The 14,654-nt window shown below is 43.5% G+C and overlaps 1 protein-coding gene across 1 annotated transcript in view; it reads right to left on the bottom strand.

Annotated features, from left to right (window-relative positions):
* PDE8A (phosphodiesterase 8A) overlaps positions 1 to 14,654 on the bottom strand; it is a 108,087-nt gene that overhangs the window by 32,800 nt on the left and 60,633 nt on the right. Inside the window, exons 2-5 of the mRNA XM_087704248.1 lie at positions 7,980 to 8,036; positions 6,157 to 6,347; positions 4,151 to 4,207; positions 933 to 990 (exon numbers count right to left, since the gene is read on the bottom strand). Of these exons, the coding sequence (XP_087560374.1) occupies positions 933 to 990; positions 4,151 to 4,207; positions 6,157 to 6,347; positions 7,980 to 8,036 (363 nt within the window). The remainder of the gene's footprint in view (positions 1 to 932; positions 991 to 4,150; positions 4,208 to 6,156; positions 6,348 to 7,979; positions 8,037 to 14,654) is intronic.

Below are 14,654 nucleotides of genomic sequence, written 5' to 3'. Positions count from 1 at the left end.
ATATAAAACTAAGTAATCTGCCCTAAATGGTTATGGCTATTCCTGTTTTAGACAAATTCCTTGTGTGTCCAATCACACTTGGCCAATAAAGAATAAAAAATTCTATTCTATTCTATTCTATTCTATTTTATTCTATTCTATTCTATTTAACCTAAACATGATCTCAGTAATCCTTGAACGGATATTCAAAAAGTGGGGAAATATTTTTCCCCCAAGCTTTGGCAAAATCAATCTGAGATTATCAGTGTGCACATGTGAATCCAGGCATTCAGTCAATATTGTGTGTGTGTGTGTGTGTGTGTAGTGTTACATTTTGGCTGATAAAGAAATGGAGACTAGTGTAGATCTATTTCAAGCTATTTAGCTCTCATCAGCTAGCCATACCCTTACTGCATAACCTGGGCTGCTTACATATTAGGCGGTTGTATTAACCACTAAGCCACAAGTTCTCCTCCCTTTATCAGCTGAGCCAAGGGAGTGATTAAGTTTTTTTTTCTTCTGTCAAAGCACCTGGTCTGCCCAAATATGGGAGGGAGCATACTGCTTCCCTTTCGCCTTTCAGCCCCACCCCAAGAGCCTTCCAGGCAGTCGCTTACAGGACAAACCATTTTGTGTTACATTTTTACTGCTAAAGAAATGATGGGAGACTAGGGCAAGGGTATGGCTAGCTGATGAGAGTTAAATAGCTTGAAATAGATCTATTAGCTCCCACCTACCAGACATATGGAAACCAGCCCTAGTCAACAAACGAACCCCACCCATCACCATCCAGGTCATTACAACACAAAAGAACAACGGACACACAGCCAGCACCTCAGCCACACAGGATGATATGAAACAGCCGGCCAATCTACAAACATCAACTCCATCTATATGAAAAGATGAGTTAATACAGTGTGTGTGTAAAGATGACTATAAATAAGTAGACCTACCCTTGTGAATCCTGCAGAAAGAAAGGGCAATAATGATGACTCCTCGCGGTCTGCATGCCTGGTGGAAAGAAAAGGAAGAACAGAAAGATGTTAAGAGGATTTTATTTTCCTGGTTCATCCTTGAAATATTAATATCAGCAGGTGGGAGGCGGCATTTCAGATCAGTAATAGCTAAACGGAAGTCCTTCAAACTTTAAAACCCAGTGGCTTTTGAAAGATGTTTAGATGTTTAGATGTTTATTAACATTTATAGGCCGCCCTTTTCCCTGAGGGGACTCAGGGCGGCTCACATAAAATCAGGAAGGGGAATACAAACAATGACGTAGATACATATAAGTAAAAATAATGGACTAATAATGGCTACAGAACTTCAGTTCAGAAGAGGGCAGAGGTCCATAGAATTCTTTTCTCTCCTCTTTCATGTGGGATAATGGCAGTTCTTTCTCTTCTCTGTCTATTTCCCTCCCATGGACTCTGCTCTCTTCTTCTGCCTTAGTTTTCCCTTGCGGGCTGCTGTTACGCTTAGCACTGGCTTGCAAAATCAAATACTCCAAAGCGATTATTCTAAATGGTCTCTCCCACTGCACCAGCCTTTCAAATTCATAGCTTTTCTAGCCTCTATGCTTAAATCACAGCTACGAAACAGCAATAGTTCCTTTTTTTTGTTTAAAAAAAAAGAGAAAAGATCACACCCAAACAATATTAAAGCGAAGGTCAAGAGCGCTAGCAGAGAAGACAGGATAAAATGTTAAACATTTTCTCAGCCACTAGATTTTACTCCCTATAATCATATATATATATATATGTGTGTGTGTGTGTGTGTGTGTGTGTGTGTGTGTGTGTCTGTGTGTGTGTGTGTCTGTGTGTGTGTGTGTCTGTGTGTGTGTGTGTCTGTGTGTGTCTGTGTGTGTCTGTGTCTGTGTGTCTGTGTCTGTGTGTGTAAGTAATATAGCCCAGGTTCAAATCCCAGTAAGGGTATGGCTAGCTGATGAGAGCTAAATAGCTTGAAATAGATCTATACTAGTCTCCCTTTATTTATTTATCAGCACAAATACAACGAATGTAACCAAAAGGCAACAGTAAAAATATTGGGTTTCTGCCTGGATGGTCTCTTGTGACGAGCCGAAGGACAGAGAATGGAAGTAGTGATCTTCCTCCCATATTTGGGCATACCGGGGGTTGTAAAATCTAATAGATACCTTTCACCCTGGCTTGGCTGATAACGGATCAGAGCCTATGGCCTAATGGCTAAGACGTCTGCCTAATATGTAATATAGCCCAGGTTCAAATCCCAGTAAGGGTATGGCTAGCTGATGAGAGCTAAATAGCTTGAAATAGATCTATACTAGTCTCCCTTTATTTATTTATCAGCACAAATACAACATTATATGTGTGTGTGTGTGTGTGTTTTAATTTGTGCAAATTTAAAAAAAACCACAAATATAACAAAGGCAACAGTAAATATATTGGGTTTCTGTCGTGATGGACTCTTGTGACGAGCCGATTGACAGACGATGGAAGCAGTTAGCTTCCTCCCATAATTGGGGCTTACCAGGGGTTGTGATACACACACACACACACACACACACACATACACATACATATATATATTTCTCCCAGCTAGGATTTGAACTTGGAAATGTACTTGGCCAGAGAAGAACTTTTAGCTTGGCAACAGACACTCCGTGTTTCGCAAGAATTGCAGCTTTTTCATAAAGGCACCGCTTCTGCTGGGCTGATTTAGAGGATGCAGACTCGAATATAAATACAGATGCTAAGTCACCACAATCAACATGAGCAATGCCACGGATCCCTATTTATGAAAACAAGATCACCGTGAATTATCCCCGGCTGGAGCAAACGGGATGCTTTGGTGGAAAATTGTACCATTGGCTGGCAAAGGCCGCGGCCCTTGGCTTTGAGAATGGAGGGAGGGAGGTTTCAAGAGAACGTAGCATAAGAGATGCCATCGTAGAGTCAATGGGAAACAGATGGTGAGAACAATTCAGAAGAGGATAGCTTTATTTACTTATCTGCAGGGGCACCAATGCAGACAAGGGATGCGGTAGCAATAGCAATAGCAGTTAGACTTATATACCGCTTCATAGAGCTTTCAGCCTTCTCTAAGCGGTTTACAGAGTCAGCATATCGCCCCCACAGTCTGGGTCCTCATTTCACCCACCTCGGAAGGATGGAAGGCTGAGTCAACCTTGAGCCGGTGAGATTAGAACCGCTGAACTGCAGATAACAGTCAGCTGAAGTGGCCTGCAGTACTGCACCCTAACCACTTTGCCACCTCGGCTCAGTGACTAAGATGCTAAGCTTGTCGATCAGAAAGATCGGCAGTTCGACGGTTTGAATCCCTAGCGCCACGTAACAGAGTAAGCTCCCGCTACTTGTGCCAGCTTCTACCAACCTAGCAGTTCGAAAGCATGTAAAAATGCCTTCAATAGCAATAGCAATAGCAGTTAGGCTTATATACCGCTTCATAGGGCTTTCAGCCCTCTCTAAGCGGTTTACATAGCCAGCATATTGCCCCCAACAACAATCCGGGTCCTCATTTTACCCACCTCGGAAGGATGGAAGGCTGAGTCAACCCTGAGCCGGTGAGATTTGAACAGCCGAACTGCGGAACTGTAGTCAGCTGAAGTAGCCTGCAGTGCTGCATTTATCCACTGCGCCACCTTCACCCAAAGCCCCCCACCAGGAGGCCGAAGCAGACCCCTAATCGGAATTCCAACCCACGGGAGACTCTCTGCAGCATCACAAGTGTCCATTGCGAGTATCCGGCCCAGGAGCCGTAGTTTGAGGACCCCTGATTTAGTGCAATAGAAAAAAATGCAAATAATTTTTCTGCGGACCACCAAAATTTTCTCGCGGACTACCAGTGGTCCTAGGACCAACAATTGGTGACCATTGTTTTAGCAGACACCCAATTCAGAAGACACAGGTCTTCTTCCATCACATGTGGCTCCACCCACAGCTGCACATCCATTCTTGAATTATCTTCAGTCACTCTGCTTTTGTCTTTTCTGCCTAGCGGCTCCGTTCCTAAAATTCAAAAGGCCGGACTGCGCAGCTACATAGTCAGCTAAATGTCAGTGAGAATCAGAGAGAATGGGTCTTGATTTCCAGTTACATGCTTGCAAGTCTGCCTTTTTTTTTTTGCCTTCGACTATATTTTAATCGGAATACTGGAATAATATTTCCACACTTACCTTCGCACGACCCCAATAATAACAGTGTTTTCGGATGGTTTTGTTGTTCTAATGGACCTAATGGAGAGAGAAAAAGGGAAGGTAAAGAAATTGTGCTGGGTTCCACAACATGCTTGAAATCAACAAGAATATTTCACTGAGGTTCATGCAGGTGTAAATCAGAAGAAAAATACCCAACTCCTAACCACTAAGAAAGGTCAAGAAACGGTTGAGAACTATTGGGATGTTGTTCTGACCCAGGCTTCCTTAAAAAGCAAGAAGCACAGTCTTGGTCCCAGCAAAACCCCTTTTATTTACACGATTGTGAATTCCTTTCATTCACAGTCAGCAAGGCTCAGCAAACAGTCTTTCAGAGGAATGTTTATCGACACGAACCTTATCTTGTTTGGAGCGCTAACAGATAACTAGTTTCCAAACGCAGGGCAAAGCAAAACTTGGCACAGAGTTTCTTATAGTCACAAACAGAACTTTCCACTCTTAAAACGAATGAATGAATGAATTGTTTCCTGCAAAAGCCCACTCCCCATTTGCTCCTCTTTTGTTTCTTATGGGAGGGGCCAATCACCTCCAAGGGTGTGGCTTTAATCCTAAGTCGACCCTGCTTTCTTAGTTCTTGTCTTCTGGCAGCTCTGCGCATGCACAGGCTCCAGATGTTCCTCTGCCTCACTGCTGCCTAGCTCCCTCTCTGCCTCCGACGCAGAGCCCTCGCCTGAGCTTTCCTCAGCCCTCGACTGCCCTATGTTCCTCCCCAACCTCCTCACTGTCTGACTGCTGCCAGCTGTGCTGGCTGCCGGCAAGTCACAACAGAAGTAGTCACGAAAGTATTGAAGTAGGATGGGAAAACCCAAGTTCCGTGACCCGTCAAAACAGCGCTCGACTAAGCCACGCCCGATTAAACTGCATCGCTAACGTCATCAACAGGGCGACAACAGCCAGCGCGGAGAAAGAAGGGCGCTTTAAATAGCGCTTTGAAAGCAAGCCGATTCAACTTAAGGTAAGGGTTAGGTTTAGGGTTAGGTTTAGGGTTAGGTTTAGGGTTAGGTTAAGGGTTAGGATTAGGTTTAGGGTTAGGTTAAGGGTTAGGTTTAGGGTTAGGGTTAGGGTTAGGTTTAGGATTAGGTTTAGGGAGGGTTAGGTTTAGGTTTAGGGGTTAATTTTAGGTTTAGGGTTTACAGCGTGCTTCTGTCTCCATGCTGTTGTCGCCCTGTTGATGACGTCAGCGACGCAGTTTAGTCGGGCACGGTTTAGTCGAGCGCGGTTTTGTGGTGGAACCCCAAGTTCTAGTCCGTCCTTAGACACAAAGGTTTTTGGGGTGAGTGAGCCAGTTAGTTGCCCAACCTAACACAGGTGAACTGCGGGGGAATCCAGAGAAAGGAGAACATAGATTCATAGGCCTGGAGGGAACCTCAAAGGTCTTCTAGTCCAATGCCATGCTCTCAAGGCAGGAGACCTTATACCAGTGATGGGTAACCTTGTCAACACTGAGTGCTGAAAATGCATGTGTTGGAGTACCAGGGCCTGGAAGAGAGCAGCTGTCCAGCATGCATGCACATGATGGAACGCAGAAGAGCAGATGGCAACGGCGCATGTGCTCAGAGAGAGGGCTCTGCGTGCCACCTCTGACATGCGTGTCATAAATTTGGCATGATGGCCTTATACCATCCTGGCCAAATGACTGTCCAGTCTATTTCTGAAAAACTCCAGTGATGGAGCACCCACAGGGATAAATTATTATTCCCGGAGCCTTAGTTACGTCACTGGTCTCTTGAATGAAAGTCGGATTATAAAGTGAACGCATCGAATACTCCCAACGTCATTTGGAATGTAAACACACCTGAATCACTGAGAGCCAGGGAAGGATTTCACCTCTCACAAAATGACCTCCGCCCCAGGAGTGGCCAGATGCCAAACATCAAACATCCCCAGGGCATCATGACCTTGTACCACAAGGTTAGTGAGTCCCGTAGGACTAAGAGGTTGACTGCAAAAAAAAAAGGGGGACTCACCTGCATAGCGTTTCTGCGTCGAAGTATCTCGAATTCCTGTGATCAATAATGATGATTTCATGGTGTCTATCCAAAAAACACTCAAGGGCAGATTCAGGTGTCTTGGCAATGCTACATCGGAAGCCTGCTTTTTCGCAAGCCCAGCAGAACCCATTGCTCTGGTTGTCTTCTTTGGCAAACACTAAGAGTACCTAATGAAAGGAAAGCAGAGATGGGGGAATGGGTCAGGGCATATATGTATTGTTATTGTTATTGTTATTGTAAGTTTATTTATAGGCCGCCCTTTTCCCTGAGGGGACTCAGGGCGGCTTACAACTTGTGGGGAAGGGAATACAGACAGTGACATATAAAAACAGTACATAATTAAAAATAGAAACAACATTCATCATTCGGGTGGGGACGAATTACAATCTTTAACCCCAGGCCTGACGGGATAGCCAGATCTTGAGGGCTGTGCGGAAGATCTGGAGGGTGGTGAGGGTACGAATCTCCACGGGGCAGCTGATAACTGGCATACGGCCCTGGCCCCCTCTCTGCCTCCGACGCAGAGCTACTGTCAGAACCTCTCCATTAGATAATTAGGAAAGAAGACCACAAGACTCCGTGGGTAGAAATCAAGTGTACTTTTACTAATTATAAATGATTAAAGGCATAGCGAAGCGAAGACTGATTATTTAGGCGCGAAAGCGATTGATATATAGAATAACCCATTCCCCACCCCTTGGCATCACAGTTACAGTCCAATCATAATTCTCCCAAGTGTCAGGTGTGAGATAACTTCAAAAGGCATCACGAAGAAGGAATGTCGGTGCCGTTAGTCCTGGCGGGAATCTCCTACGCATGCGTAGTCCAACAGGCAGCTGAGCTCCAGAACCTTCCTCCAGCACAATTAGTAACCCCTCCCAAATACCATGCCCTCCCTCCCCGTTTCATGGCAGCCGAAGCAACAGCAAAGCAGAGGCTGACAGCTCTCATCAAGAGCCTTCCCCAAACTCCAGGACTGGCCCATGTTCCTCCCCAACTTCCTCACTGTCCGAATCTGCTGTCAGCTCTGCTGGCTGCTGGCGGGCGGCAACACCATCCACTGCAAAGGTCGTAAGTGTGAAAAATGGTCATAAGTCACTTTTTTCACTGTGGTAAGTCAAGGACTGCCTGTACTTTATCCCAGCAGCAGGCAGCTTCTGATATATATTTTTTTGCTAGCATGGCCGCTGTCAGTATAACAATCAAATTTACCTAGGCTGTGGCTGTACTAATACCTTCAGACCATTTCTATATTCAGCTAAGTCGAATATTCTCCAAGCAACTCTTAGCTTTAGTTCATACTTCTAAGCAATTCCAGGCATTCCAACTGTGCTTATATTTGGATTAGAGCTGCTGGAATGTCAATAAATCTCAACATTTACACCTACCTGTAGGACGAATGTCTTTATGCGTGTGAGCAAACACACAAACACACACACACACACACACACACACACACACTGCTTAGGTTTATACTTTGGATTAAACCTGCTGGAATGGCAATAAATTTCACAATTTATACCTACGTATAACTGATATATATGTGCGCTTGTACAAATGCCCCAGTTTAACTCAGGATTTTATTAGCTCAATACTCAGTGAAATGGGCTGTGAATATTGCTCTAAAAGGCACATTTTACCTGGCTTCCTTCCATTCCTTTTTACTACTCTAGGATGCTATGAAAACACTTCAGCTGAAAATGCTATTGAAGAAGCCAGCATTAAATATAGAGGGATTTCTTCATTTAGGTAACCAATTCCTGGCCAGGCCAAGAGTGGCATCTTTAACGGAGGCTTACCTGAAGTTGTTCTCGGTGGAGTCTCATAGGGCCAAATTGCACATCGGTTCCCACTGCCTAAGAAGAAGAAGAAGAAAGGGACAAATTTAAATGATATTTCAGGAGAAGAGCAGACGGAGATGGAGGGTGGGGTTAAATGTGTCATAAGTTTGGAATCGTTCCCATTCCAGCTCCCTGTGAATTTCTGTTGACCCTTATCTAGGACCTGTTTCATTCTGACCATTAGTTGGCCAGATTCTTGTGTATAGGTAGCAATGATAAACACTTCCACGCATTGGACTCAGCAAATGCTCCTGGTTATTTGGGCCAGAAAGAGATGCTGCATCTGGGCAAAGAAAGATAGATTTCACTTCATGGTTTCCTCCTAACTCAGAAACATCAAGTGTCAATCTCAAAACCGCATGGAATTTGCAATCAGTTACAACAACTCTAAAGGAGTAAATGAATCAGCTCATTCCAAAGCTTTTCGGCTAGCTATTTCTTAAGCGGACTAAAATAACAATAATAATTAATCACAGAACTTGCTCAACCTGCTACCTGTTTGGGGAAGAACGTTTGAAACCAGCCTGATGCAAAAGGGAAGAATAAAAAAAAATATCAAGACGTTTCATCGTTTCTTTCTGTACTTTTAGCTTTTTAAAATTTCTTTTTCCTTTCCTCACTTTATATTATTAGTCCTGGTTATTTTTTAGTCTCATTTTTGATTTTTTTAAAATCAAAAGTACATATATAAAAAATCCCAACACAAGCAGAATGGGTAAACAATGCATTTTATTTGCAGCTGGGCAGATAATAATGATTCCCCCCACCCACCCCACTATATTGATGTTCTGGATGCACAGAAATACATAACAACAATTTAGTAAGGAAACAGTAAGGGGTGATGTCATTCTTTGCTTAAAAAATCATTGAAAAACATTATACCAATAAAGGACAAACTGTCAACAGAAGACTGTAACAGCTGAAAAGGGGCTTACACAATTTAACTCTGAAATTACTCAAATTATTATTATTATTTGCTCAGCTTCTGATTATTCTGAATCTGAATAGCAACGGATGGAAGGAGAGCACAGAAGTAAATGAATGGCTTTCTGTCTGATTTTGGCTGACTCCAAATTTGTTGTTGTCTGAAACAAAATATTACTTGACAGTTCTACATTTTTTATGCAGAGGTACCAGGGTACTAACACCAAAACATTGTCCTCCATTACTATGGAAGTCCAACCAAGATGCTCAAAGAAGAGATATCCCCCCAAATGTCAGTCATGATTATTTGATTGAAGGTTTGCTCATCCCTTTGGTCCTTGACTTACTGGTTGCTTAGTAGCGAGTCACAACCAAACCCAAAAAGGAAAGTTATGACCTAGATTATGATATTACCCCCTCCATAACCACATAAGGAAAAAACATGCCCATAGCAAACCATTGATTTACTTAAAGACCGCTGCAATAAAAGGTCGTAAAATCAGGTTGGTCATATGATCAACCCATTTTATTACCATAATGAGCAAGCTCCATTACCGTTGTATGTTGAGGGCTATCTGTATTCATTGACACAGCATATACCAAGAGACCGACTTTTATCACGTAATCAAGGCTACCATCTTGAATATTTTGACACCCAACCATAGACATAGATGTCCTTTCGTTCTGTCCTAGGCTATGAAGTCCTCTAGATCAGGAGTCTCCAACCTTGGCAACTTTAAGCCTGGAGGACTTCAACTCCCAGAATCCCCAGGCCAGCTGTCTGGGGCATTCTGGGAGTTGAAGTCCTCCAGGGTTAAAGTTGCCAAGGTTGGAGACCCCTGCTCTAGATTGCAGACATAACTCTAATCCATAATCCTATTTTTCTATTTACACCACGACTCACCACAAATCCTTGAAGAGTATTTGTAGGAACACCATGTTGATTTTGCTTTATCTTAAAATTAAACTGTTGGAAAGGATTTTGATAAGCGCAGCAAAGAGAGGATTTGAGGCACGTGCATAGGATTTATTGCAAACAGATTCTGATGACTACGAAAAAGGAATTTTTACAATGTTATCTTTCCTAGTAAAACCTCAGGTTGTGATCTGATTTAATCCTCCAGCTGTCCAGAACTTGAGTAATTACTCCAATGCGTAATTTGAAAGAGTCAGCAGACTATCCCTCACACCACATAAAAGTCTGAAAATTACACGCTTTCTCCCCGGCTCCATCACTGGGAACTACTGACCTTAAGATTTGCAGATGCTTCTTCATTTATTACTTTAGAAATCACCCATTTAATTTACATTTTAAACTGAAACCCCAAAGAAGGAAATAGGAGGGAGAATTCAGAATAATAGAGTTGGAAGAGACCATGGAGATCTTCTAGTAGTCCAATCGAGCAGGAGATCCTATAAGCCAAATCATGGGGCAATTTCTTCTTGAAAGCCTCCAGTGATGCAGCACCCACAACCTCTGGAGGCAAGTCATTCCACAGATTAATTGTTCTAATTGTTAGGAAATTTCTCCTTAGTACTACATTGGTTCTCTCCTTGATTAGTTTCCATCCATTGCTTCTTGTCCTGCCTTCAAATATTGGAGCACTGCTATCATGTCAACCTCTTCTGACCCCCACCCCCTCTTCATACACCAAAGCACGCCGAGACAAAGATACTTCAAGGATTTATTAACACACAGACTAGACCTTGGCAGCAATCCAGCACAGACCAGACCTTGGCAGCAATCCAGCACAGACCAGACCTTGGCAGCAATCCAGCACAGACTAACCTTGGCAGCAACCCAGCCTGCCAAGCTAGCCACGATAGCTTCTCCAACTCTTAGTAAATACGTTGATTCCTGCGACGAGCGTGTGGAAAGTCATTCCTTTTATAGTCTTGAGAGGAGCCTAATTACCACCAGCTGAGTTCAATTATCTCCTGTAACTGCGTAACTGTTCTTTACGCCTATTAGCCCTCCGTTGGACATCCAGGACCAACAGGACCAACTCCCTTGTCTCCTCCCCACTGCTCCAATGCATGATGTCAGGATCACACTCCCTTGTCTCCTCCCCACTGCTCCAAGGCTCAGGTGCCTCCTGGTGGCCAACCAGCCTCTCTTTGCCCTGCTCGGAGTCAGAACCCTGTCCAGGGTCCCCCACATCCTCCAGAGCCGACTCATAGGGCCGCTCGCTGTCGGAGTCTGGTGGCAGCTCCAACAGCTCCTGCTGGGCCACAACATCAACCCTAGTCCTTCTTTTCATTAAATTAGACATACCCAAAACAATGGCTACCAACCTGCCTTCCACTGAAGACCTGTATACAGCATGAGTCAAAAAGAGTCCTGTGAAAATATGTACAGATCCCTCGCATCCTGGATATAAATTGTTTCAACTCCAACCCTCAAAACGACGCTATAGAGCACTGCACACTAAAACAACTAGACACAAGGAGTGTTTTCCCAAATGCCATCACTCTGCTAAACAAATAATTCTCTCACCACTGCCAAACTATTCACTAAGCCTGCATTACTATTACTCTTCTCATCCTTCCTATTACCTATCTCCTCCCACTTATGACTATAAGCATGTTGCTTGTATCTTTATGATTTATATTGCTTTGTTTCCTGGTATGATTGGATTGTTTATTAGTAACCTATGACTATCACTACGTGTTGTCTCTTATGATTCTTTAGGAACATATTTTATTTTTCTTTATGTACACTGAAAGCATCTGCACCAAAGACAAATTCCAAGTGTCCAACCACACTTGGCCAATAAAAAAAATTCTATTCTATTGATCCAATTAAGATTAAGATTAAGATTTAGTTTATTTGTATGCCGCCCTTCTCCGGGAGGGACTCAGGGCGGCGAACAACTCAAAGAGGGAAAAAGGGAACATAAAACACAATACACGTGATTAAAATAAACAAGAGTCATACAGCCATACACGTCGAGAGGGGAGGGGAACTCATCGACCCCAGGCCTGCCGGCACAGCCAGGTTTTAACGGCTTTTCGGAAGGCCTGGAGAGAGGTGAGGGTCCGAATCTCCGCGGGGAGTTCGTTCCAAAGGGCCGGAGCTGCCACAGAGAAGGCCCTCCCCCGGGTGGTAGCCAGATGGCATTGGCTGGTAGACGGAACCTGGAGGAGGCCTGCCCTGTGTGATCTAACGGGTCTTTGGGAGGTAATTGGCAGCAGGCGGTCTCCCAAGTACCCAATTAAAATCATAGTGTTGTTTTCAGCCTGTTTCAAAGCTTTTCCCCATAAATACACACACACACACACACACACAAACACACACACACCCTCCTTAACACTATTTATTGCCTAAAAAAGCAGGGCAATTTGTTGCAATAACAATCTGACCGTTACAAAATCCCTTTTCCTTTGGCCACCAAAAATACACTTTATTCATGCAGGAAGAAGAATCTGTGAATTCTTAAGTATGTGAAAAGCATCTCTTTCTTTCCCTCCCTCCCTCCCTCCCTCCCCCCCTCCCTCCCTCCCTCTCTCTCTCTCTCTCTTGTCTGTCAGAAGGGGGCAAGTTAGTCAATAATTTTGTGTGCATGACTTGCAAACAGAAAACATGCCCTGACCTAAATGACGTTGGCTTTGCGTTGTTATTTTTTTTTTATTTTTTTTTTAAAGAACAACTCGGTTACCCAATTGGCCGAGTCAGCAAAAAAGGAAAAAGGGCAGACAATGTCAGATGCCACTTCTACTCAGCAACATTTCTAATTTAAACTGCTCCCTGCTCAGTTTTCGAACAACTTTTGTTTCCATGAGGTCAACTCTGCAATTCGAAGAGAGGGTTTTAAAGGTCTCACGTTCTAAATCCAAGAAAGATGCTCACCAAATAGAGGTTTTTTTCCAAGTATCTGTAGGGTATTCAACCTTGGCAACATTAAGACTTGGGAACTTCAACTCCCAGAATTCCCCAGCCAGACATGCTGGCTAGGGAATTCTGGGAGTTGACATCTATATGTTTTAAAAGTTGCCAAGGCTGGATACTCCTGATCTAAAAGTAAGTCCTGGGCCTATAATGGATCATAATGTCCAGCCTTGGGGTGAAATCTACTTCTGAAAGCCATCTCTGCGCATGTGCAGGACTTCTACGCATGCGCAGTGTCAAAAATAGACGTCATGATGTCCGGGCAGATGGGAGGAGCCTGTTACTGAACACCCCTGCAAAGATAAGTAGAAGTGGGGTGGGAATCCACTGTGCCACGCGATTTAGATCAGCTGGACTCAGGAAATCCTACTTTCTAGCTAATATAAATTGCGCATCACAGCTAATTGTAATACCGGTTCGCCCAAAACAGGAGCATATTTTGTACTACCGGTTCAGACAAACCGGTAGCATTTCACGCCTGGTCCAGCTACCCAATTTGATCAACTGGATTCATGTATTTGCATCCTTTCCTCATTAATAATTTCACTTGTGCGTTGAGTGACTTGAGAATGCTGGTAGGCTATGCAATGCAGATGACCAAGGCAGTAGGATTGGATGCTTTTCTTAATATTTTCTTTTATTTGTTGTAGCGATTTATAAAGTCCTTCTCACCATCATAAATTACAGATGTAAAAAAAAAAAAAAAAAAAAAAACCAGGGAAAAATACAACTTAGAACAACCAAAACCCAAATCAAGAACGTTTTGTCTCCTTACCTGTCCCCTTTTCTCTTTTTAAGGAAAATAAGTACTTTGGATAATTTGAATAAATCTCACCACTCTTTGCTCCAAATTATGAACAAGGGAACAAGCACAGGCCTGCTGGATCCTAGCAAGGCCAAAATGTCTATTTTACTTCCTTTTTGGCACTCATAAATATTCATTTACAAGACCAGCCAGATTCCACCAGCGAAAGAATGATGCAGTGATTCAGAATGATGGGTGAGGATGTGAGACAGTGAGAATAACAGAATGACAAGAGTTGCAAGGGATCTTGGAGGTCTTCTAGTCCAACCCCCTGCTCAAGCACAAGACTAATACCATGCCAGACAAGTGGCTGTCTAGTTTCTTCTTAAAAACCTCCTGTGTTGGAGCATCCACAACTTCTGAAGGCAAGCCGTTCCACTGGTTAATTGTTCCCACTCTTCGGGGAACAATTTTACTCTTAGGAAATGTCTCTTTAGTTCAGTGGTGGGTTTCAAAAATGTTTGGAACCTCTTCTGTAGGTGTGGCCTGCTTTCTGGGTCCACTGGTGGAACCTCTTCTAACCGGTTCGGTAGATTTGACGAACCGGTTCTACCGAATAGGTGCGAACTGGTAGGAACCCACCTCTGCTTTAGTTCTAGGTTGACTCTCTCCTTGATTAGTATCCATCCCTTGCTTCTTTGTCCTGCCTCTGATGCTTTGGGAAATAAGCTAACCCTCTGTTCTTTGTGGCAGCCCCTGAGATATTGGAACACTTCTATCATGTCTCCCCTGGTCCTTCTTTTCTCTAGACGAGACAATTGGTCATCTGGCTTTCTGGATATTTGGGAGCCAATCCCAAAGCTGGCAGGAATAGCCAACACTACAGAAGAACAGGGAACTTGACTCCTTGTTCTTCATGCAGTTACAAGATCCAGAAGGATCTTGACAGAGTTGAACATTGGGCACTATCTAACAAAATGAAATTCAAGAGTTAAAAAAGTCAAGTTCTACATTTGGGCAAGAAAACCAAAATGCACAGGTACAGTATATGTGGTACCTTGCTCAATAGTAGTCA

The sequence above is a fragment of the Thamnophis sirtalis genome, unplaced genomic scaffold, assembly GCF_051295495.1.
Source record: "Thamnophis sirtalis isolate CommonGarterSnake01/CBP01778 unplaced genomic scaffold, rThaSir2_p1.2 scaffold_2, whole genome shotgun sequence".
NCBI lineage: Eukaryota > Metazoa > Chordata > Lepidosauria > Squamata > Natricidae > Thamnophis > Thamnophis sirtalis.
This window is presented reverse-complemented; position numbering and strand designations above follow the sequence as displayed.